Source organism: Aptenodytes forsteri, unplaced genomic scaffold (genome assembly GCF_000699145.1).
Source record: "Aptenodytes forsteri isolate BGI_AS27 unplaced genomic scaffold, ASM69914v1 Scaffold50, whole genome shotgun sequence".
NCBI classification, from domain to species: domain Eukaryota; kingdom Metazoa; phylum Chordata; class Aves; order Sphenisciformes; family Spheniscidae; genus Aptenodytes; species Aptenodytes forsteri.
Window position 1 is genome coordinate 1,991,873 of NW_008795126.1, and position 22,019 is coordinate 2,013,891.

A 22,019-nucleotide genomic window follows, 5' to 3' on the forward strand; every position below is an offset into this window, starting at 1 on the left:
AAAAAAGAAAAAAGAAAAAAGAAAAAAGCACTCGCAAATGGAAAACACTGAAACCCAGTTTTTAGAGGCCTAATATTAAGAGATTTCAAAAAAATGACTCTTTGCCTAGTTTTAGCATCAAGTCTCTGCTCATCCCCGTGAGCAGAGTTTAGAAAAACAAACCAATAAAACCAATCCGCATGCGTTCTTTCCACTGCTCTGCGCTGTGTCCCGACTGCTCAAAAACACTGTTCGGCTCCCAGAAAGAGGAGGACAGGGGAGGGGGAAGAAGGCCTATTTTTGCCAACTATATAGTGTGATAGTATATAATAAAAGCCCTTTGGTGCTCATCCGCAGATCTCAAGACATTGCAAAGGCGGACAAGCGCTGCCATTGTCTCACAGCCGTAGTCCCTAAGGCACGGAGAGGTTAAGCGCCCTGTCCGAGTCCGTAAGAATAAGTCGGTGCCGGAGAGTGGAGGGGCTCCCCAGGCCCATCGACCCCAGCCCGGCGTAGTAGCTGTTGCACTTTGTTGGTGCTACCTCTTCCTTCCTCCCCATTTACCCCATCCCCTCATTGCAATGATCACGGAGAGTTTGGCTGCCTTCCCTAGACCGCAGAGTACGACCCCAGCTCTGCGATATAGACATCGTGACACAGGGGGTCGTCGGGGAAAGGAGCATACTCACGTCCGCATAAACGTTTGTGCCAAACACCGGTGCCCAGTACGATGGCTCGTCTTTACAGTGGGCTGGACAATAAATCCTAGAAAACAATTTATTCATAGTTATGCTCTATATCGAGGCTCAACAGGAAAGCAAGCTGCATTCTTGGGAGATTTCAAGTGCCTGCATCTGGTCTGCAGGTGGCAACAGTGAATTTAATTATTCCTTCCCCTCAGATGACATTTGGTAGTTACTGCAGAACTGCAAATAGAGGGGTTTAGACCGGTAAAAGAGGGATTGGTCATTTATGACATTTTCAAAGGGGAGCACCTAGATTTCTGCTCAACGCTGTGCACGTAATTATTTGCATGTGTTTGTGCCCTCCTGCCGTGCCACGACGTACACCTGCACAAAGCAGCCTTCTAGAACAAACTTCTTCCATGTTTTAAGGTGGAAAGGAAAACCACATCCAAAAACCAGCAAGTGCAGGAGATTAAAGACAGAGCGGTAAGCTGCACGCTCATACGTAGGGGTGTGCTGAAACGGGATCGCGTAGCCTGACTTAGACGTTACTGGAGCAGTCTGAAAACTTAACATGAATTTTCTATCGTGATGCCGAGAAAAAGCACGGTGGCAGGAGGAAACGCACCATTCCCAACCCCCTCCTCCAGTTCATCTGGTAAAATCAGCTCCATTCCTGCTAGCCCTCAGATTTGGGGACCTCAGCACCTCAGCATCCTCCATCCTCAGAGCAGAGCGGGTTTAAGCGGAACATAAGCAGGCTCGTGCTCATGGCACACAGTTACCTTGGGCAATGGGTCGCCGGCTTTTTGAACTGGCACAGCTCAGCTACTGTAGTATAGCAATCCAGCGTCTGTGCTGCGGAAATAAATGTGGAAAGGCAAATTACTAGGCCTAATAGCTCAGGCAGCTGCAGAAAACGCAAGTCACAGTCACGCAACGCATCTGGCGAGACCCACGTCCAGCTGAGGGCACCAGGAGGAAAGCTGCTCGCTCCTTTACCAGCAGCATGCACCCAGGAGAGGGCTGACCAGCTCTCCAGCAGAAATCCTGCTACCGTGCTACAACGTGGCCTTAAAAAGGTCACAGCTCTCAAAAGAGAAAAGCAGCTGACCCACAAGACGGCGTATTTTTGCTACAGCTCCAGACATGGAGTCCAAATAACCTGAGACCAATAGTTTTCCCTGAAAGTGGCTCAAGTGGATGTAATCAAAATTATGATTATATGTAGGAGGAAGAGGAATTATTCAAAGATATTCAGAAAGTGGGAATTGTTTAAAAAGCAGAACTCCATAGCATTTATTTATATGTTTATCAGAAATATGATGACTCACTGTTATAAACTAATTTCATATGTATTATGTGTTTCATTATACCATTGCACTATTATATTAGTGACTATTTTTTCAGTTTTTATAGTGTTCACTCTAGACTGAGGCTTTCCTACAAGGATGCCCCAACTTCCATCACTTTACTATCAGCAGCTTGTGACACTGTAGCTGATGTTTGGACCTGACTGTGATCCGTCACCAGGAGACGCTGCTGGAAATGGCCAGTCATCACCTTTTTCTGTACCTTCCTCTTAGATCCCCACAGAAAAATGAGGTGGTTGATGGTGGAATTGCCCAGAACGGGTGATGGATCGCCACTCTAGGGTTTAGCTGTGGTACTGAACCATTTGACACGACTACTTAAAATGAAAAAGAGCACCGTAAGGAATGGTGTTTTCAAAGATCCCATAAAACTCTAGCAATAATGGTTTCTTCTCAACTTTTAAAACTTACTTGTGACTTTGGAAACCATGAATGCATTTGAAGGCTTACTTTTCCTGCAAAACAAGCAAACAAAACCCATTTATTAAAAAAATAAGCATACTAGAGTTACGTGAATCACTATGTCTACATATGAGTAATAAGGACAACTGAACACCTGCTTATGCTTAAAGCAAATACAAAAACTTTTTCACGAAGGCAGTACCTAAAAGACTCCACACCATTCCTGGTAGACTTCACAAAAGCCGGTGTCCTCCCCTTCCTCGTGATATCAACCAGTCCTCCTTTATTGTCCAGGATGCCGTAATGAATTGCAGCACGACATATGCTTGATGACTGACAAGAGTACAAATACAAATAGTATGCAAAATAAATCTCATTCACAGAGCAATGCTGACCGACCGCTGTGCAAAAAATGAAGAAGAAATGAAACCACCACCAAAGCGCCAAATGGAAAACAAACTGAGTACCCTCCTTTGGAATCTGGTTGTTAAATCTTACTCTCCCAACACAGCCTTATTCTTTTTTTTACTATTATTATTATTTTAAGCACTGCCTGTTTGAATGGCAAGCTTTTTTAAATAACAAACCCGTACATTTAGATATAATTTAGAAGAAAAGCAGCATTGGAAATTAACAACCAGTATGAAATATTTCCAGTTCTCAACAAAATATTCAAACCCAAAATATTTCTGCTGAAACCACTTGGAAGAGGCGGCTGTCTGCAGTCACAGAAGTTGCAGGGCAAAGATGTATCACGGGCGATGCAGTCATGCACCAACAGTGAGAATGGGGAAAGCAAACACGCTTTTACACAAAAACCCTTTTATCTTCAACCTTTCTTCACCCCAAAAAGTGGTTTTGACGGGAAAACAGTGCCGTGCTTTATTTATAAATTATCTTGCTAATTCAAGATCCAGCAAATCAGCCCAAAATATTATTTAGTTACATTTAACAGTTTTTTTGGTATAAAGTTTCTGCTTAGCATGACAGCTGCCCACACTAAAGAAGAGAACTTTGTAAGAGCTGTCTATCGATCCTCATCCCTCACTTTCCATGGGTTTCATTGCACATTAAGGGCATTCATGAAAAAAATCAAGTCTGGAATCACTTTGCCTTTCCAGACTGCTTCTTTTTTCATCACTAAGATGAGGAAAATACAGATAATCTTTATTAGCACCATTTTACAGCACCACAACTGGAGGATATGAAAAGCCAAATTACACTAGAATTGTTGGCATTTCCCATTTCTGTTATTACCGCTAACTCCCCACAAATTACATCTATGAGCTATTAAAAGGTACTTACGCTCTCGTAATAAAATGTTCCAAAGATCTTTCCCTTACTGTACAAGCAGCCAGCTGGGCACAAATACCTGGTAAAGATATATATCTTTGAGGGTGGTGAAAAAACAATTCAAGAAAAACAGACTTTGACTCTATTTCATTTAATAGTCATTCCATTCATTTCACGTAACTCTTCCATTTAAAAACAAGATTGCAAAATAGCTACTTTCTAAAACAGTTTCTCCACCCTCCTTAAAAGCTCGACCAATATTTAGATTCTGTGGATTTGGTTTTTCTCCAAGTGATAAACTGTCCCGTTCTTTGCAGAAACCTTAACCAGAAGTTCTTGACTGGCTGGGAGGGGACAAGCCATGAATTATTGGTCTAGCTTGGACTGAGGTGGAATGCATGAAAAAGGCTTAAAAGTGACTCTGCCAAAATTTATGAAATGATTTGGGACACCTGGAACTGTGGGTCATCATGGCTGAATAAAATAAACTGAGTCACCTTATTGCTAGGCTTGGCTGAAGGCTTTGTATTAAGAGAAATTAAGGCAGGGGGTTTTTTGGTTGGTTTGTTGGTTTTGTTTTTGTTTTTTTTTAAGAGACCTAACTGGATAGTCACAAAAAATACATAGTATAGCTTATCCTATGTTTGCAAGACTGGACAATTTTTAGGCCACTTTTTCCCACAGCGCTCCAAGAGGTATCAATAAAACGCTACCTGTTGCACGTTGAGCCTCTGCATTTGTCTCTCATCTTGGTTTCACAGGTAATGACTTGTGCTGGGGAGAAAAAAATAAGATAAATACATATTTTAAAAAGGAAAGAGACTGCCACAGCCTGCTCTCGAGCTATGGAGATAAGCAACCACCATGCAACTTTCCTGGAGGTCTCTGGTGCAGCGAGATAAAATCTTATCACAGACCAACCAGCCTGGAGCAGTTCGTGCCTCTTTAGCCCTTCACCTGAGACAGGTGTCTTCGGAAATATTAGCAAGTAAGAAACATCTGACAGCTGAAGGCTTTGATTTACAGCCCGAGGTCTGCAGCCAGAGCTCTCATTCTCCGTTTAATTACAGACTCTCGAGATGCTGGTAGATAAAACTTGAAAAGGACACGTTGGCTTGCCTCACCTTGTTTTCACAATAAGTCTCTTTTAATTAACAGCGATTAGAAAACAACTGAGGAAGTACTACCAGCTCCACAAATAACTTCAGGAATTTTCCCAAGCAAGAAATAAGAAGGAAACAAACTAAAAAAAAACCCCAAAGCTGCAAAGGGGCTAACTGCTGAGCGTAGAGTATTTTAACTGGGAAATAAAACCAATATTTCCTAAAGTGATTGCTGATCTGTGGACCTTTGGCTCATCAATACTTCCTTAAAATGTCTTAAAAGAACAAATAACTATTGCAGATTGACATGCAGAAGGCACGAGTGGCTTTTGAAAGCTTTGCTCCCCGCTTCTGGCAGGCTTCTGCTATAACTAACAGGGAACTTTCACGCAGATTACCTCTCCCTCCACTCAGACATCCTCCCAGTTATTTTTTCTCCGAGCCTCCTCATCGCTTTCCACACCTTTTCCCATAGAGGTACTTTAAAACTTACAGGCGCTGAAAAAGAAAGAGGCCGTCTTACTCATGTAGGAGTCCGGGATGATTTTCTTGGGTTTGCTGGGCTTGGCCTCGGGAGGGTAGAACCGCACTGGCTTTTGCTCCGCAACTTGCGAAATCTCCACTTCGTTAGTCTCATCCGCCTCAGCGATGACGGGATCTTCGTAACGGTAATCTTGTTAGAAGAGGGGATTAAAAATAATTACAGCGTGTTCGCATTGATGAGGAAGTTGGACAGGTTCATGTTTTGAGAGATGCGATTTAGTTTGATGAGGATCTGCTTTTAGGTAGTTGGAAACTCAAAAATGCCCGTTAAAGGTAGCGCAGGGCTATTGCCAGGGCAGGTGCAGCACCAGGAGGGGAGATCTGCTCCTCTCCCGCTCCTCTGTGCACGAAGCGGCATTTAGAGCATCTTACAATAAAGGTTTGAAATGATCCCCACTAATTAGTGAAAAAAAAGTGCTGCTGTTTCTTCTCCTGTTTCCCATACAGCTCTTTCTCTCTGGAGGAAAACGCAAATTTGCTGAAGGGCGCGTGCAAGAAGAGGGCCCTAGTATTTGGGAAGGTGGCTGAAACCTCTTCTCCTCCCTCCCACCTGGGTTTGCTTCTTCAAAGCACCCCATCAGCACGGCTTCAGCCGGTCCTCCGGTAAAGCACGGGTCCTGCTACAGTGTGATCCTGGCTTTAGTGCCTGTGGCGGGTTTATCCCTCGCTTTACCCTTTGATGGAGAACAAGCTGTCTGCTGTTGCAGCCGGGCAAAGGGATTTGGGAAATGGTGCCAGCAAAATTCATTCTGCTTGGCCAGTCCTACCCGAAACCCTGCGCCGCTCTCGTCCTCGGCAATGAGGAGATGAACGATGCAAACAAAGGGATGATGGATGGTGGCTCCGGGAGGGCTTTCTACCACCAGGGCATCCCCTCCCCAGCCCACCTGCACCCAGGGACCTCCCGCTGGACCTGCAACCCCAGGCTAAACATGATAAATGCAACGTTGCAGCAAAATAAGCCTCTGCTTTGGGAACAGCAAGTTCTCGTTCCCTTCTCCAGGGAACCTGCCTGTTTCTAAGAGCCCAGTTGTCTGTGAAGCAAAACACATGGCAGAAGAAAAATGCCCTCAATGCATGACCCCAGAAAATCCTGCGTGCTGGGGGAATAGCACTGCTTCACTGGAGATTTCAGTGCGAAGAATATTTTTTAGATTTTTTTTTTTCAGGAAAAAACTGTCCACGATCCCCTCCTCTCCTCCAAGAGACACGAATCCCTATATTCGTTTTGCAGCCGTGAAAACCAAGGTGGGGAGAGAGGGAAGCGCTCTGTCCCCGGCCCCTGAAGCAGCGGGGCAGGCAGCCAAGCTCTGCCCACCCACGTTGCCTCTGGTAAGCGCTGGAGAACATTCCCTTCCCAAATAAACCCCGCGAGGACGGGATCACTCCTGCCCGCAGTCTGCCAGCGCTCAAAATCCTGCTGGAGCTCCCGAGCCAAACCCGTGTAAGCTCAGAGCAGCTTCCCCCCTTCCGAGCGCTCGCTCTCATTTTCACTGGGGAAAACACACCGAATCCGAGCTCCGGATTTTAAGCGGTTCAGGGCTTTTCGGTTTCAGCAGCAGCCGCTGATTTACCACGTGCTGTGATGTCGAAATATTAAGGATGGCTAATTAAAAGGTGCATAAAGCTGCGGCTGCTTCTAATTAAAAGTTTCCAGGCATAAGTTTGCTCCAGCCTTTTCCCCAACCCAGGAGGGTGCCCGAGCCCCCCACCACGTACCTTTGTAGCAGAGGTTGTTCTGGCAGCCTCCTCCGTAGCTCGGCGGGCACTCGGAGCAGGGGCGGCCAGTCTTGTACGGGGCTTCTCCGATCCAGTTGCCCCTGCAAGCATAAGAGCAACGCGCACCCGTCAGACACCCAAATACCCATCCAAGCCCACAAGACCTCCTGGCACTAAGGGAGTGGGGAAAATGGGTGTTTCTGCTGTGCTCGTCCTTGGATAGGGGGCTGTAAATGGGAAAAAAAAATGGCCTGTCACCACTCTTTCCATGCCTGTGCTGCCTGTTGTCCTCCAGCGATAGCTCAGCAGGCTCAGGGGCTGCCTGCTTGCTGCCGCCTGTTGTCCTCCAGCAGGCTCAGGGGCTGCCTGCTTGCTGCCTCCCATTTGCCCGACGCTTGCCTTCACCTCTCTTGTTCATCAGAGCCACAAGTCTCCCACCATTTTCTGCAACACCCCCAGGCACCTTCATGGGCCAGGCTGGAGCACAGCTCTTAGCATTTAAAAGCTGCTCCATTTTCCATCCGGAACCATTTCCAAACAGAAAAACACCAGAAATACATGGACCCTCACGCCAGATAATCTGGGAAACAGAGCAGCGCTTTGCACTTTCTCCTCACCCAACCTGGCATCCTCAAGCCCCCAATTTTGCCTCCGAGGCCACAGAAACATCGTCCTGGCCCAGAGCAACTCAGCAAAGACTAAACAACCAGCCCAGGAAAGCTGGTTGTAAGAAAAATGTTCCTTCTCATTTCAACTCCAGGATGACATTTTTAGGAGTTTACTTAGATAAATTTGCATGCAATATCGCTTTTACATTAAACTCCAATATAAATACTGCAATCTTGTGTAAAGAGGAGTAAATCAATGGATTACTGCATTTTCCCCAAGAAACTACGCAGAAACAAAAGCCCTTTTTGGCATTCTGTACTGCAGACTACAGGGGCTGAGAAGGTTGAAGGAGCCAGAGTTCAGCCCATGGCTACGAACCCTTCGGTTATTGCTCTTTCAGCTGTCTCCACCTACAAGGCTAGATGAGGACAATGCGCACTGATGCCAGAGAGAAAAGATTAAGCAGAAACTGCAGAAATGGAGTATTTTTCCATCCAGCAGCCCTGAATGGATGACGTGCAAATAGCCCTGCCTGCTGCGGGAGCTCCATGCGAGATGGTGCAATCCCATATGAGGAGCAGGTTATTAAATCCCACCAAACCACAAGCACAACGTGCTCAGTAGCTAACGTGGGGAGAGGGGCTTAGACAACCCACCCACAGGGCTCTGCCTGGATCGTGCTGTGAGCTCTGAACCCGCACATCTTATTTCCCTGCGTTATTCTGCCCTATGAGCTCCAGAAGTCAGATGCTCTCCAAGCCACCCCATATGTATATAGCGATTTCCCTATTTCATTTTGTTGCCGAGTTAAATCGCCAAGGACTTGGAGTCAGAATGTTTCTCCTATTAGCCATTTAAGCAGAAAATATTAATTGCCCTTGCCAGGGAGGAAACTTCTCCTGGATGTAGTAGTCAAGAAATGTAATTTTCATTCTGAAATTTAATCAAACCATAGAGTTAACTGCATCAGTCAAGACTTAGCTATTTCACTTTTGTTTTTAAGCCACAGGGAGCTCATCGGGTCTGGGATTTATTTCTTCGCAGCTCCTTGCAGCGGGCCCCAGCTCGCTTCACTTCCACCAGCGACTGCTGCTGGGCTGGCTTTGCACGAAACAGCAGTGTGTTTAAACCAGCAGATTTTGCAGGGAGGGTGAGAAAATGTGTCATGATACGGCAGCCTACCTGGCTGCTGGAGCAGCGCTGAGCGGCATTAATCACCACCCCATCCCCTCCCACCCTCCGAGCAGCAGAGAGAGCGCAAGCCTCGCTTGGCAGCACACGCCAGCTCCGTCCTGGCCTTCTCCTGCTCCTCCTTCCCATGGCAGGAACATCAAAGCTCCGGCCTGGCCCCGGCCCCTCATTCAGTTTTCCAGGCAATGCTCAGAAGTCTTGAACCAGCTCTGTGCTGCCGTCTAAAGAGAAAATTTAAAGCCACAACCACTAGTCTAGACTGCCTGAAATCTCTTCCCCAGACCCTGGGCTAGTTAAGCAACCTGCCAGTTTTAGGAAAGCTGGAGAGAGCCCAGCGCATCTGCCTTACTTCGGTGAGTAGTTGCAGACCAGGTAGACGGCGTTCTCCCAGATTTCTCCCCAGACGTTCATCTGCTTGCAGACGTTCACAGCACAGCCAATCTTGTTCGTCGTGGCCCAGACTATCTGCAAGTGCAACACAGTTATTGAAAATAAGCAAGCTACCCCCCTCTGGGCACACGTCGCAGTGACAACTGGGACGTGGGGGGGTGCAGAGAGTAGATACAAAAGCCCTTCGTCTCCTTTACCTGGGTGTAATGCGTGCACATAGAGCCAGTGCATTTGTCTGGGCACCACGGGTTGCACTCGTGAGGATACGGGTACGTGTAATCTTTAACTTCATCATACCAAGATTGGACATGGAAAGCTGGAGACCGATACCTGAAGGAGCAAAGACACTGGGACGTGGGGGGGTGCAGAGAGTATAGATACAAAAGCCCTTCGTCTCCTTTACCTGGGTGTAATGCGTGCACATAGAGCCAGTGCATTTGTCTGGGCACCACGGGTTGCACTCGTGAGGATACGGGTACGTGTAATCTTTAACTTCATCATACCAAGATTGGACATGGAAAGCTGGAGACCGATACCTGAAGGAGCAAAGACCTGTCACAGCTGAAGTCACCAAGGTCTGGTAGAAGTTTTCAAACAATACCTGTAGCCTCCTACCATATTGTTAGCTCAGATTTTTTTAAACACAAGTTTTGCTAATTTTATATAAAAGTTTCTGAAGTTTCATTCATGGAGAAGGTGTTGCTTAAAGAACCCAGCAACACGGTCTAATGAACAGAAAAAAAATCTCATTGAAAATGTTAAAGATAATTTTTTTCCCTAAGCTTCACAGCCCGGTCTGACTTTCTGTATTATTTATAGGTTTGACATGCTCTTCAAGTGCCGCTGACCTGAAATGTCCTCCTGACTTTTCCACACAACTACAAAAAACTTCTAGTTTGGCAAAAAGTTGTATTTTGAAAGTAAACAGAAGTTAAGGTTTGCCAAACATCTCAAACCGAAAGCCACCAGGTACCTATTTTACCACCAGGCAATTTGCTAAATCTGGAAGTACGCTAGCAGTTAATACTGTAAGACCTTTGAAAGCGAGTGGGCTTCTTCACACTCACGTCACACCAAGACTTGGTGCAGAACAGTTGATGCACTACAGACGTACCCCACCTTTTACTGCAGCCATTTCCCTCTGCGCCAAGCCCCCGCATACACTGCACGCACCTTGTGCAAACTATGCGCCAGATATTGCAGTCCGTGGCAGCACTGGTGCCGCTTGTGCCGTCCGGGGCAACACAAACGGTGTTAAAACTACCTATAGAAACTCATAGGCCTTTTGCATGCTACATGCACAGTGAGCAAACGGAGCAACCTGCAAATTCTGTATCAAAGCAGAGCAGTGCTTCAAACCCACTACTTTTTATTGCTTTCAACAGCTCACATGAAGCAAGCGGCCAGAAATACAAATGATATCATTACCAACTGGAATTTGTTCTTTCAGCCAACTCTTCATTAAAAGTAATTCATTAGAGGTACTTTAAAAACATTAATCTCATGATGTCATTAAGTGAATACTTTCCGAATCCTATTTTACAGGAGAGGAAATTGAGGCAATCAAGTTATGGCCCGTTCCTGAAAAAACTGAGATAAATCTGATTTCTTTTTCCTCTCAGTGACTGCAAAGGGAGGGAGATTGGATCTACCTCCATCAGTAACCCATGGCCATCTTGAACACTTGTAGGAGAGCCAAGAACAGCCTGGTCTTTTGACTTTGTTTCCAATGGATTAACCACTCTACTTTCCAATCATTATTTAATTCTGCCAACAAAAACGGGCCCGATTTTTATATCAGACCAATTTCACACCAGCATATTTCCATTGCTTTCAACCAAGTTCTATCCGATTTACAACAAGCATAACTGCATTTCCAGCCATTAGGGCTCCCGAGCACATACAAAATGTTTGCTGTTCAAAGCAAGCTTAACCTATAACAGGCTTAACAATAGGGGCTTAACAATAAACAAATTTCACCACGAGATGGAGAGGCAAATCCATTTGAAAGCCTTAAGGTCGGTTTTCCTAGCTGCGTTAACTCTAGGTTAAAAACCTTCCCCAGGAAGTTGAAGAAAAAACATGCAAAGTGGTTTCAGCAAAAAGAAATTAGGAGATGGATAAATCTTTACAGGAAATACAGCAAGAGATAATTAACAAAATTACAGCAATGAGTTCTCAACTCGCAGCTGAGTCCAGACGTTGTTCCTGAGGAACTTCAGCTTTCAGCCGCTTCTCAGCATGGTGCCAGGAACCCCCCCCCCCCCGAAACAGCAGATTTAGGAGCAAGGGTTACGGCTTCTGTACCTGTTCTCCTTAAGGAGTAAGAGTAACCTCAGGCACGTTACAGCTGCAGTACCCGGAGATGCAGATAAATGGAGTAACCCGCACCAAAGTTGGTTTGCTGGGAACAGTCCGCTGAAGGTGGCTGCAGATGTTATCGCTATAACCATTTCACTGCAGCAATACCAATTATTGATCTTCACCTTTTCTGCCGTCTCCCCAGAGCTCCACTAAGCATCAGCAAGGCAAACCTTTCCAACCGGCTCTAAAGGAGGATCCATAAATTGCTCTTTGCGATGAGCTTGTAGCACCCCAACTCTTACCTGCCCCAGTGAACCGCCAAGTTCTGTCCAATTGACCTGATGAGGGCACTAGGCCCATGGTCCCAGATGCACTGCTGAGCCCAAGCGTGGGCTGATCTTTCCAGCTCATCATCCCAGGTCTGCAGGGGGTGGGGAGAGAAAAGAACAGGCAAATTTGTCATCTCAAGCTTATTTGATCAAGAGACTCAACCAACAGCAATTAGAGGAGAAAGAGAGACTACATTACAGCTCACCCCTGGTGTCTGGCCTGTCCTTGTGAAGCCAGCACATTTTAATGATGTGCCCTGACCTGAAAGCAAGTTTCTCAAGATGCCCCCCTGCCATGGAAATGCAGGGCACTAAAGGGTCTATTATTTTTCCTGCTTGATGTCATGCTGCTTAGCAGATGCTTTGCATAGGTCAGTAGAAAACAGACCCAGTAAGACCTCAAGAACCCATCTAGACTATCCACCCTAAAACACAGGTGTTTTTCTAATCTGTTAAAAAAATAAAACAAACATCAAGGACAGAGATCCCAGCACTTCCTCGTGATGCCTATTTCTGAGATCTGCAAGACTTCTAACATGCCGTCAGTGCTCTGATGTAGCTGCAGCACGATTTTCCATCCATTGTCCTTACTACCAGGACATTCCCTGGCTTTCCCATCAAGCGGAACTCCAGCAGTGGATGTGCTCCTGCCCTTCACTACCGACACAGGTGGAGATTTTGGCCCAACCTCTTGAGCAAGGGGTGTGGGTCTGAGCCTCCCGGTCCCAACTCCCCTCCTCCTTCCAGACTAACTGCCGAGTCCACCGATGGATCCAGTCAAATTTAACAGAGGTGGCGAAGTCCCAGAGCTGTTAAGCTAATATCACTCTTAGTGAAACAGGCATCAGGTTAGAAGTGACAAATCCCGTTTATGTTCCCGCTGAGGGAAGGATGTTGGTGTGAGGTCAGTCCTCACTGAATACCACCCAGCTGTAAGCCAAACGAGAGCTCAAACACGATACAAAGGCAAATAGGAAAGCAGGCTTCATTGGCTCCACTGCCCAGGAGTGTATTTGTTTTAAAGGCCAGACTTGCTGGACCCAGTAGACAGTGCCCTGAATTCACTGTGTAATTACTGACAGCTGGTCTATTCAAAACAGTCCTTAGAGGATAATTCGTTGGGATTAAAATATTACCGCACATTCCTACAAGTAAAACCAAAGAGAAGAGAGGTCTTGTAATGTGTCTCCAGCCCATTCACGTGCCAGCACGAGACTATGTCCTCTTTGGACATTTACCATCACAACCAGCTGGTATTTCCAAGTCCCATCTTCTCCAGAAGAAAAGCAACTGCCGATCTCAAACTTATCAAAGGACCTGCCAGAGCCCGTTTGGAGGACTGGAGGGCATTTAGGCTCTCAAACACATTTAGAAAACATCAAGTGCTCATTCCAAGCAAGTATCTGAACACAGTCTTGGGCAGTTATAACTGGGATGGGGAGGGACCGCATGTCCCTGGCTAAGACGACAGGAAAACGCAGCGTCTCCTGGAACTTGGTGTGTCTACACTATCTTCGTAAGGCAAACATGAGCTCATCTAACTGAGGTAACAGCCCAGACCTCTGAGAACAGCTTATCATTAAGCATGCTCAGCAACCCAAATTCCAACAACATCCCAGAGCTGCTCTGAGCTCATCAGCTTGGCTTTGAACTGACCAGTGGCCAAGCAAATTCATGTCAGTCTGCAAAACCCCGTGCAGACACAGCTCTGACAGAGGGAATAAAACCATTTTCCGTCTCAGCCCTTCAACTCCTTGAAGGCGTATGGGATCTGACCCACCACGCACACATTTCCAAACCTCTGTTCAAGCAGACTACTGCAATCGTGCCTAGACACACAAGCTTTTGTGGTCCCCACTTTCTGCACCAGGCAATGACCAGCCACAATCCACCTTCCCATCCAACACATAAGCCACGGAAACTCTCCCACGACATTATGCGCTGCTAGTACTTCAGACTTCCTAGCAGAGCATTATTGCCTGCAGCCTCAAAGGCGGAGACGTTCCAAATCTCCTAATTTAATGCAGAGACGTTATGAGCAATAGGCCATTCAATGGAAATTGATGTGAACATATGCATTACATCTTCCTTTGATGCCTACGGATAAAATAAGTGAACTCAGTCAAAAGATACTCAACAGGCAATTGGGAATGAGCTACGACTTTGCATGGCTTTGTGCTTGATGAGTAGAGAAGCTCATTTCTGCGGGCGTCAGATTACAAAGCCATCCCATTTAAATTAGAGCAGTTATTTGCCTCTTCCTTCTCAGACATGAATGCGGTTAGGAGGCTGGAATTATTTCAGAGCAATAAACATTAAAAAAAAAAAAAAAGAGATTTCAGACTTTCCCAGCTACGCTTGCAAGAAGCCTTTATGCCAATATTCAAAGCAGTATCTAGCACCCCTCTACTGAAGCTAGAGGGGTGGTGTACATCTATGCTCAGTTTCCTTCTCAGGGAGAGATTGAGAAGCCTTCGGTTACAGGCGATTCCAAGTGATTTAGCACATGGACTCTCTTTGTTACTCCTGCAAATTTGTAATGGCCTTTCAAAGTACACTGTTCACCATACATGTTAAATTCATGCATGGCATACATACACTATACTACGATTTGTAGGTTCAGATTTGATAAGAACATACCCCACAAGGAGTCCATTTACTCAGCCTAGCTAGTTTATAAACCAAACCCTGGACACCTGAGTTGCAGTGATCAGGTTACTCGCTCATTTTTCTCCCCAGCTTAGACTTTTTGCAATACTGGCAATTCACTTTTTTAAAAGTGGCATGAGAGTCCAGGACTGACATGTACTGGCAGAAGCTTGGGCATGCTTTGCTAACCCACACAGGAATACTCTCCCATCCTGACAAGGAAAGTCACCACCCTACAGTTTAGAGGAAGGATGGATACCTTACACACGAAAACAAACTATTTTCCTTCCAGCAATCTGTACTGAGAACAATGTTGTTTTATCCTGCTGTCTTTGAGGCCTCCACAAGAGGAAAGATTTCTGCCTTTCATGACTGCTGAAAGCCATCTGACTAAGCCACCTTAAAAGGTCAAGATGTCTTAGGACCTATTATGTCCTCTTTACTCTGGGTTCATTAACAAGGAGTTTGTTTGGGTCTTGGCACCCATCCGCTGCCGTGACTGCTGTTATAAAGTCCAAACACACAGTGGAAACGTTGATCATAAAGTTGTTACAGGGGTTAAGGTAATTCTGTATTTGACCAGCTTTGTCAGGAAGATGTAGGCTGCTCACTCATTTTCCATTAACACTGAATACCTGTGCTAGCTTTCAGTTAATTATACAAACCCAGCAGCAAAACTGTTTCTTTCTTCATTTCTTCACTCCACTTTACCTTTATCCCATATGTATGTAATTCTTTTGATCTCCAGATAAGTCACGGGACTCACTGTGTTACTGCTTTCTTATTAACAGCCTCCACTGACTAAAGTTCATCCTGTAGTAGATAAGTATGTCCCTTTCCTGGAATACATTAGCTCCCCTTGCCACTTCAGATCACTTAAAATACGTCAGATATGGAGCTGGGAGAAAGGACTTTCACAAGGCAGTGTCTGGAGGTTGACGGGCAAGAACAAGTTCTACCTACTTATCCACAAATTAGCACCACACGTCGCCTGGGAAGCTCCACGCTGGCACCAAAGGCAAAGAGAAAAGTTTATCTACGGTACTAAAGACAGACCATCCTCTTAAATGAGTCCAAATGAGAAATGTCCTATGCAGAACAAAGGATTAAAGTGAAATTCACGTTCAGAATACACACAGCATTTACAAGTAATATTGGGTAAACACAAATACATGAAAGACTGATTATAGCCTTTCCAAGTAGCACCATCTTATACCCAGCTCCTTTCTTCACAGCATATAAGGCCCTTTCATTTGCCCTCAATCGCCCATAAAAACCACTAGAAAAGCACACTGAGCAAAGGCAAACATAAAAGCGTAACCACGCTGCAAGCGTAAACAGCAGTCGGCCAGTGGGCAGTCCGCAACGGCAGCCCTCTCAGATCCCCAAAGCCAACCAAAACACATTTGGCTTTCTCATGCTTTGTGTTTACTTTCTGGAAATCAATCAGGTCACCTCTTCTCTGGCAGTACCTTGCAGGCAGCCTGCAGGATAACGTGAGAGCCCGCCGAGAGAGAGACAAAGCACCGGTTCTTAGAAAGGCACGCGATTTCTGACAAAAGCGGGAGGAAAGACCAGCAGCGTGAATGCTAACGAGGACCAGCTGACGGACAGTTGTCCTTCCTTACTGTCCTCTGCTCCCCCTGCTCTTTTCTTTTCCCTACAGTCACAAAAGGCAGGATTTTCCATTTGCAGCACTCATTTCGGCACAGCTGGCAAACAATTTTATATTACATTTAGCGTACTGTTTCTTTTACCCTTTTAAACACGGTCTTAACAAATCATTAATCATTTAATCTGTCAGCAGGAGCGCACAGACGAAGTCAGGCTAGTTTCGGTCATAACTATATTTGCACATTGGGAATAGGCTCAAAAAAAAAAAAAAAAAAAGATTATTTGCCTACATCATTTTCTGACCCTGCAATATTTTGATGGCATGTCAAAAATAACTCAAAGTAGGGTCTCTGGCATCAGGTGAAAAAAACCCTATTCATCTGAACTGTTGATGGTAAAGGCATATTTCATACTCATACTTTTAAGTTCTCCCTCTGAAGTGGGAGAATACGTCGACCAAACTTTTATTTTGGTTTCTTGAACTATGAAAAGCCAATAGCACTGACCCATCCACCCATGAACTCCCAAAGCCTTTCCAGCTATTTCCAGTGACTGAAATTCTTTGCAGATGGAAGCCGCATTCCTCAAGCCCTGTTTCTCTACGGTGCTGAGCAGATTCCCAGCAGCATCATGGATGCTTGGCTCACATTGATAATCTCTGGTGATCAGTGTATGACAAAAGGGCAGATGTTACCTCCAGCACTGGGCGGTAGCTGATGGCAACCCAAAGACCATCAGAGGTTTCTCTGAGCACTGTGATGTCCTGAAACACCAGTCACAACGGTCTGAAAGCTTTCACAGGGAGAACGTGGGTTAAACACTAGGGAAAATTCGATGCTTTTATGACATTAAGGTAATGGAAGAACCTGCTGAGGCAGGCTGTGGAATTGCCATCACTGGAGATGCGTCCAGGGCTGGGCCAGACGCTAGTTTATGAATAATGGAACCAGTCCTGAAACTATGCAGCGGATGGACTCGATGACCTGTTACTGGCCCTTTCCAACAAAAACAGTCCAATGATCTAAAGCATCGTTCACTCTGGAATGAAACTGCTCCAGGAAACCTCTTGAGAAAAACTCACTTTAGAGGAAATTTGCTACAACTCTTGCACCATAAGGAAAATTAAAGTTTAAAAAAAAGCAGTAATAAAGTTAGGTATCAGGAGCTAGACTCACCATGTATTCCATATTAGAGGCCACTGGGTGCACTTGACCTCTCAATTTATTGTGAAGCATCAGTATCTCCTGTCTGTCTGAGAATAAAATGGCTCTCTTGGATCTGGAGTGACTTTCCCCATCCTGATATTTACTCAAAATGCTCTCCAGGTGACTTGAGTTGGGCAAGATAAAGCATTCAGTTGCCTTTGTCAGGAGCAGTACACATCCAAGAGGAAGGATCCAAGGCAGGACAGGATTCATGCCTCCTCCTCTACAGCCAGCAGAAGCGGAGATGGAGACGATGGTAGGTTTTCTTGCAGAGAGTCCTGTGGCTCAGCGCGGGTCTGGATTTTGGGGAGAAACAGGCAGTCAGAGCAGTGCCAGAGAAGCTCTCAGTGCATATGACCCCCACCGGGGAAGCCACACAACCCAGATTTTTGCTTGAAAAAAGAGTGATGCCTACAGTCTAAGCAATTATCGTTCACCCCAGTGACAGGAAGACCTCAACAACACCGTAAGTGATGGGAACTCAGTTTATTACACCGGGGAACTCCACTGACGTCGTACTGGGAGCGAGCGTTAGCCAGGCAGCACTCCAGCACGGCAGTGGATGCCTTCTCCACCGAAGATCCCAGGGGCGCAGGTGTCACCCAGCAATGCCCAGCAGCTCTGAATAATCCCCCCTTCGCAGGTGGGAAGGGGAGACCTTTGAAGCTATTCACCCAAAGACCAGCTGTTAAAGTGAAGAACGGATATGAATAAAAGGGAAAGTAAAATTCCCAGCAAGCCAGATCACAGAGGTCAGACATCAGCAAGAGCTATTTCGGAGGCCCCGCTCTGCCAATAGACTCCAGCGGAGCAGCTGCCAGACTCTGTGAAAGCAGCTGTTTATGTGAAATGTCACCGTAACGTCGAACAACCAAAATCCCTGCTGGCGAATGACGCACCGGGGTGTTCTCGCTGACGCATCGCTTTACGGCAGGCGGGAGCGCAGCCAGCGATATGAATTATGACAGATTAGGAGAGGAGCTGGAGCACCCGTGCTCCCCCAGCCAGAAGATTAGGTGTTCCCATGCATGCTCGGTAGCCATCAGCACCAAGGGCTTGGAGAGGTGGTCTCAATTTGGTCACTACTGGGTTTGAATGGCTTCATTTAATCTCCACCCCCTCCCTTGTTCCACAGTGCTCCCGTTCCACCTGCCATTTCCAAACTCTTCCTCCCTTCCTCTCCCGCCCTGCCCCAACTTCTCCATCTAATGAGCCTTGAGCATCTTGGCTGGTTTTATTTAGATCATGAGCTATTCAGGGAAGGAAATACGTGCTGCTGCATGGCTCTGCAGCACCAGAGCAGAATCAATCCCTCAGGGGCAATAAGCACCTGTACAGACGGTGCAAGCACAGCATCCTCTCTCCTTAAGGCTAAATTTTGGAAGAAAGCTTCCCCATCCCCATCTTCAAAACTAGGTGAGGATCTAGTTTTGACAGCATGGTTAAAAAGACACGCTGAAAGCATTCCTACGCAGTGTCAGGAAATAAACCCCAGATTAGCAGGAATTATTTGAGAAGTTTCAGCCCAGTGACAAGGGATTTGGACACACTGACACCGGACGAGTTGGAAACCATCCAAGGCAGGGAAGCGCCTTCCAGATCCCAGCTGGAAAAGCTGCGCTCGAGCATGAAGTCCCAAACCCCTGTTCCCCAGACCCAGCACAACAGCATCTGCAGAGGACAGCGGCAAGCACAAGGTGCTTTGCACAGGTGGGGGACCCCCCAAAAAAAAACTCTGAGGCCACTGAGAAACCCTGAAAACTTGTTGGCCGTCTACACAAAAGAGACAAAGTCCCCGTTTGAGGCTTCTTACTTGTGCTGTATTAAGGCAGATGAAAACCAATTTGAGGCTTCTTGTGCTGTATTAAGGCAGATGAAAACCAGCTGCCCTCAGTCTCTCTCCAGGCAGAGCATTAAGCCTTTGCCTCAGTAGAACAATGCAGGAATGTAATTTGCTCAGTTTAGGTAATGGCTTCTCATTATTTCCTGCTCTGCAGAGCAAGTCGAACACACACGCCTTGTCCCCAGCTCCAGGCACACCTGAAAGACAGGACGTTCGGTGGCGTCGGGACAAATACTGCTTTAACCTCATCCTCTTCTCAGTCCTGTTTGTTGGCATTTGCTCCCCCCCAAGCAGCAGCCCAACTTTCTAACCCGGCTACAGAGGGGTAGGGGAGGCAAAACGAGCTGTTGCTTTTGTAGACCGTCTGACCCAAATTCAGGGAACAATTCCTACTTTGAGGCACTTCCCTAAGAGTTTAAAAATAGATGCTCTGCCACAGCCGTTTACAATGTGGCCATTTAGCACAAGCAATTTTAACTGCAGCTTGTCCTGTAGGTAGAGCAGGCAGGAACAGACAGCTAATATATGCTGCAGTTGTACCCCCTCATTTGGCCGGGTGCCCTTTGCTAAATAGGAGCCCGTATCCACCACCCAGCAAACACTGACTTTACAGAAAGGACAGCTTGAAAAAATCAGCTGTAACATCTGAAAGCCCAGAGGAGGTGCCCCACTCACGGCTACGCAATGAAGCCAACGTGTCTGGTTTTGTGCCCCAGCCAAAACCTTGCAACAGATGGTGCATTATTCCTCAGGATGTTCTTCCCTGTATCCCATTTGTGAGCGAGGGGATACTAGCACCTCTCTAAAATTAGGTCATTTTGGCACTATCTTCTTTTTCACCTGGGGTGCAGGTCCCTTCCTCTGCTTTGGCTCGAGGTGGGGAGCGCTGAGCATCCAAAGGAAGGATGAAGTGATCAGAGAGGGACAAGGAGCAAAGAGCTCCCTGGCCAGATTAATTAAAAGCAGCAGATAGATGCTCACATTTCAGGAAGCTCTCATCGATTTCAGATGTCTATCCATTTGCCTCTCTTAATATCCTCGTGCCCAGGTGCAACGAAACGCTCAGACATGTGTTAAAGCTCAGCCAGCCCAAGTGCCCTGCGGAGCTGGGGCAACACGTCCGGGCTGCATCAGGAGCTCCTCATCAGGGAAGACTGAAATCATACCGCCTTTGAGTCAGGATTTGACATTACTTGGAGAAAATTATCAGCTGACAGTCAGCTGAGTACATCTCTGCTGTTGTTTTCAAGGGTTCAAGAGAAGCATTAGCACAGCCTTCCTTTAAACACATCAGGCCCTTGATACTGGTGCCAGGTAAACATCTGGGAGCAATCAGAAACAAGTGAGTCAGCAGAAACCGACTCCTTAATATGCTGTAAAGCCTGTCCAAACTGGGGACAAAGGGGAGGCCTTCTTCTGGGGTCTGAGGAAGTTAAAAAGCAGCACCGGACTTTGGAAAAGATTATTTTTAGAAAGCTATTTCCCCAGCTAATGGATGGTGTCTGCATTTCACAGAAAGCAGAAGAGTTGGTAGCATTCGAAGCCTGGCATGCAGCGCTGCCTGCTAAAGCCACATGCTGGCTGACTTCTGTACTTCATTATGTCCTCGCTTCACCTCATTCCTTACAGCTATTGATCTTTAACTGCCTCCTTGGTGAAGTATACGAGTGGGTCTCTACTCCGTGGTTATGGACGACATTTGCAGCTAAAACATCCTGGGACCTGCGGAGTTATACATGGAACAAGCTGACAAGGCAGGAAAATGCAAGAGTTAGGTCGGGATACCAGCAAAGCAGAGGGGAGTTAACCTGGGATCAGCTTTTAACCTGTTCAAAGAAATCCAGAGATAAAGCCACAACATACTTCACGCATTAAACCTCGGGTCAGCTATTTAACCGAGATGCGCACATTTCAGGCTTTGAAGAACTGTGTTGGCTTCAAAAGAAAAGTGGGATGACAAGTCCCTTGACACAGGACATAGCGTTGTCTGCACAGAACACACTATGCATTCAGCATCTTCAAGGCCACGGGCCAAAACATCTGGATCTTCCATTACTCCCACAGAACTGAAGCGGGTGAGTTTCTATGCAAAACCACACGGAAAACCCTCTGGAAACAGACACAACATGTGGCGACACTGTGAAACTCCTTTTAGACAGGACTTTAGAGCAGACTTGCATAAACACAGGCTTCCTGGAACAGACTAGATGTCAGCTATTAGAGACTGCTACAGCATCCCTTAGGTATTTTCTGTTTGTGTAGAAATCCACTCCTGTACTTGCAAACTCCTCCCATTCATTCAAGATTAATGTTTATTAATCTTGCATTAACCTCTGCAAAGCATACATAAGGGAAGCTCAGACAGTATTGTGCTATTTCATACCACACAAGCAACTTTTTGGAGAAGCTGCTAAAATTGTGCCTACTTAAATAGAGACATTCCTTGCACACACACACAGTCCCCAAACCACATTTCAGAAGCAGGGACCAAAGCTTACACTTACCTTGCCGAGTGCTTCCAAGTCCCCAGGAAATTGTAGCTCCTCCAAGCCTGCTTGTGGAAAATAAATTATATATCTGAAATATTTAAACTAGGAGGAGGGGGAAAAGGATGAAACAAGCCTCAGGAGGTGCGAGGAATGCAAGGTCTCGGCTCAGCAGCCCGTACCAACTGCAGTCTCACAGAGCTCCCCAGTGGTATTTATGCTCTCCAGGCAAAGAGGACAACCCTGGATCATCTTGTTTGGCAACGGGCCCGTAGTAATAACGAAAAGAAGTGGGGGGGGG

The 22,019-nt window shown here is 46.3% G+C and overlaps 1 protein-coding gene across 1 annotated transcript in view; it reads right to left on the reverse strand.

Moving 5' to 3' along the window:
• The window catches only part of CRISPLD2 (cysteine rich secretory protein LCCL domain containing 2), a 32,100-nt gene extending 10,168 nt beyond the window's left edge, over nt 1-21,932 (reverse strand). Inside the window, exons 1-13 of the mRNA XM_009277286.2 lie at nt 21,737-21,932; nt 17,360-17,685; nt 11,895-12,013; nt 9,692-9,824; nt 9,248-9,363; nt 7,099-7,199; nt 5,360-5,509; nt 4,447-4,507; nt 3,746-3,812; nt 2,643-2,773; nt 2,450-2,493; nt 1,451-1,523; nt 669-744 (exon numbers count right to left, since the gene is read on the reverse strand). Of these exons, the coding sequence (XP_009275561.1) occupies nt 669-744; nt 1,451-1,523; nt 2,450-2,493; nt 2,643-2,773; nt 3,746-3,812; nt 4,447-4,507; nt 5,360-5,509; nt 7,099-7,199; nt 9,248-9,363; nt 9,692-9,824; nt 11,895-12,013; nt 17,360-17,602 (1,314 nt within the window). The 5' untranslated portion in view covers nt 17,603-17,685; nt 21,737-21,932. The remainder of the gene's footprint in view (nt 1-668; nt 745-1,450; nt 1,524-2,449; nt 2,494-2,642; nt 2,774-3,745; nt 3,813-4,446; nt 4,508-5,359; nt 5,510-7,098; nt 7,200-9,247; nt 9,364-9,691; nt 9,825-11,894; nt 12,014-17,359; nt 17,686-21,736) is intronic.
• Nucleotides 21,933-22,019: the final 87 nt, after the last annotated feature.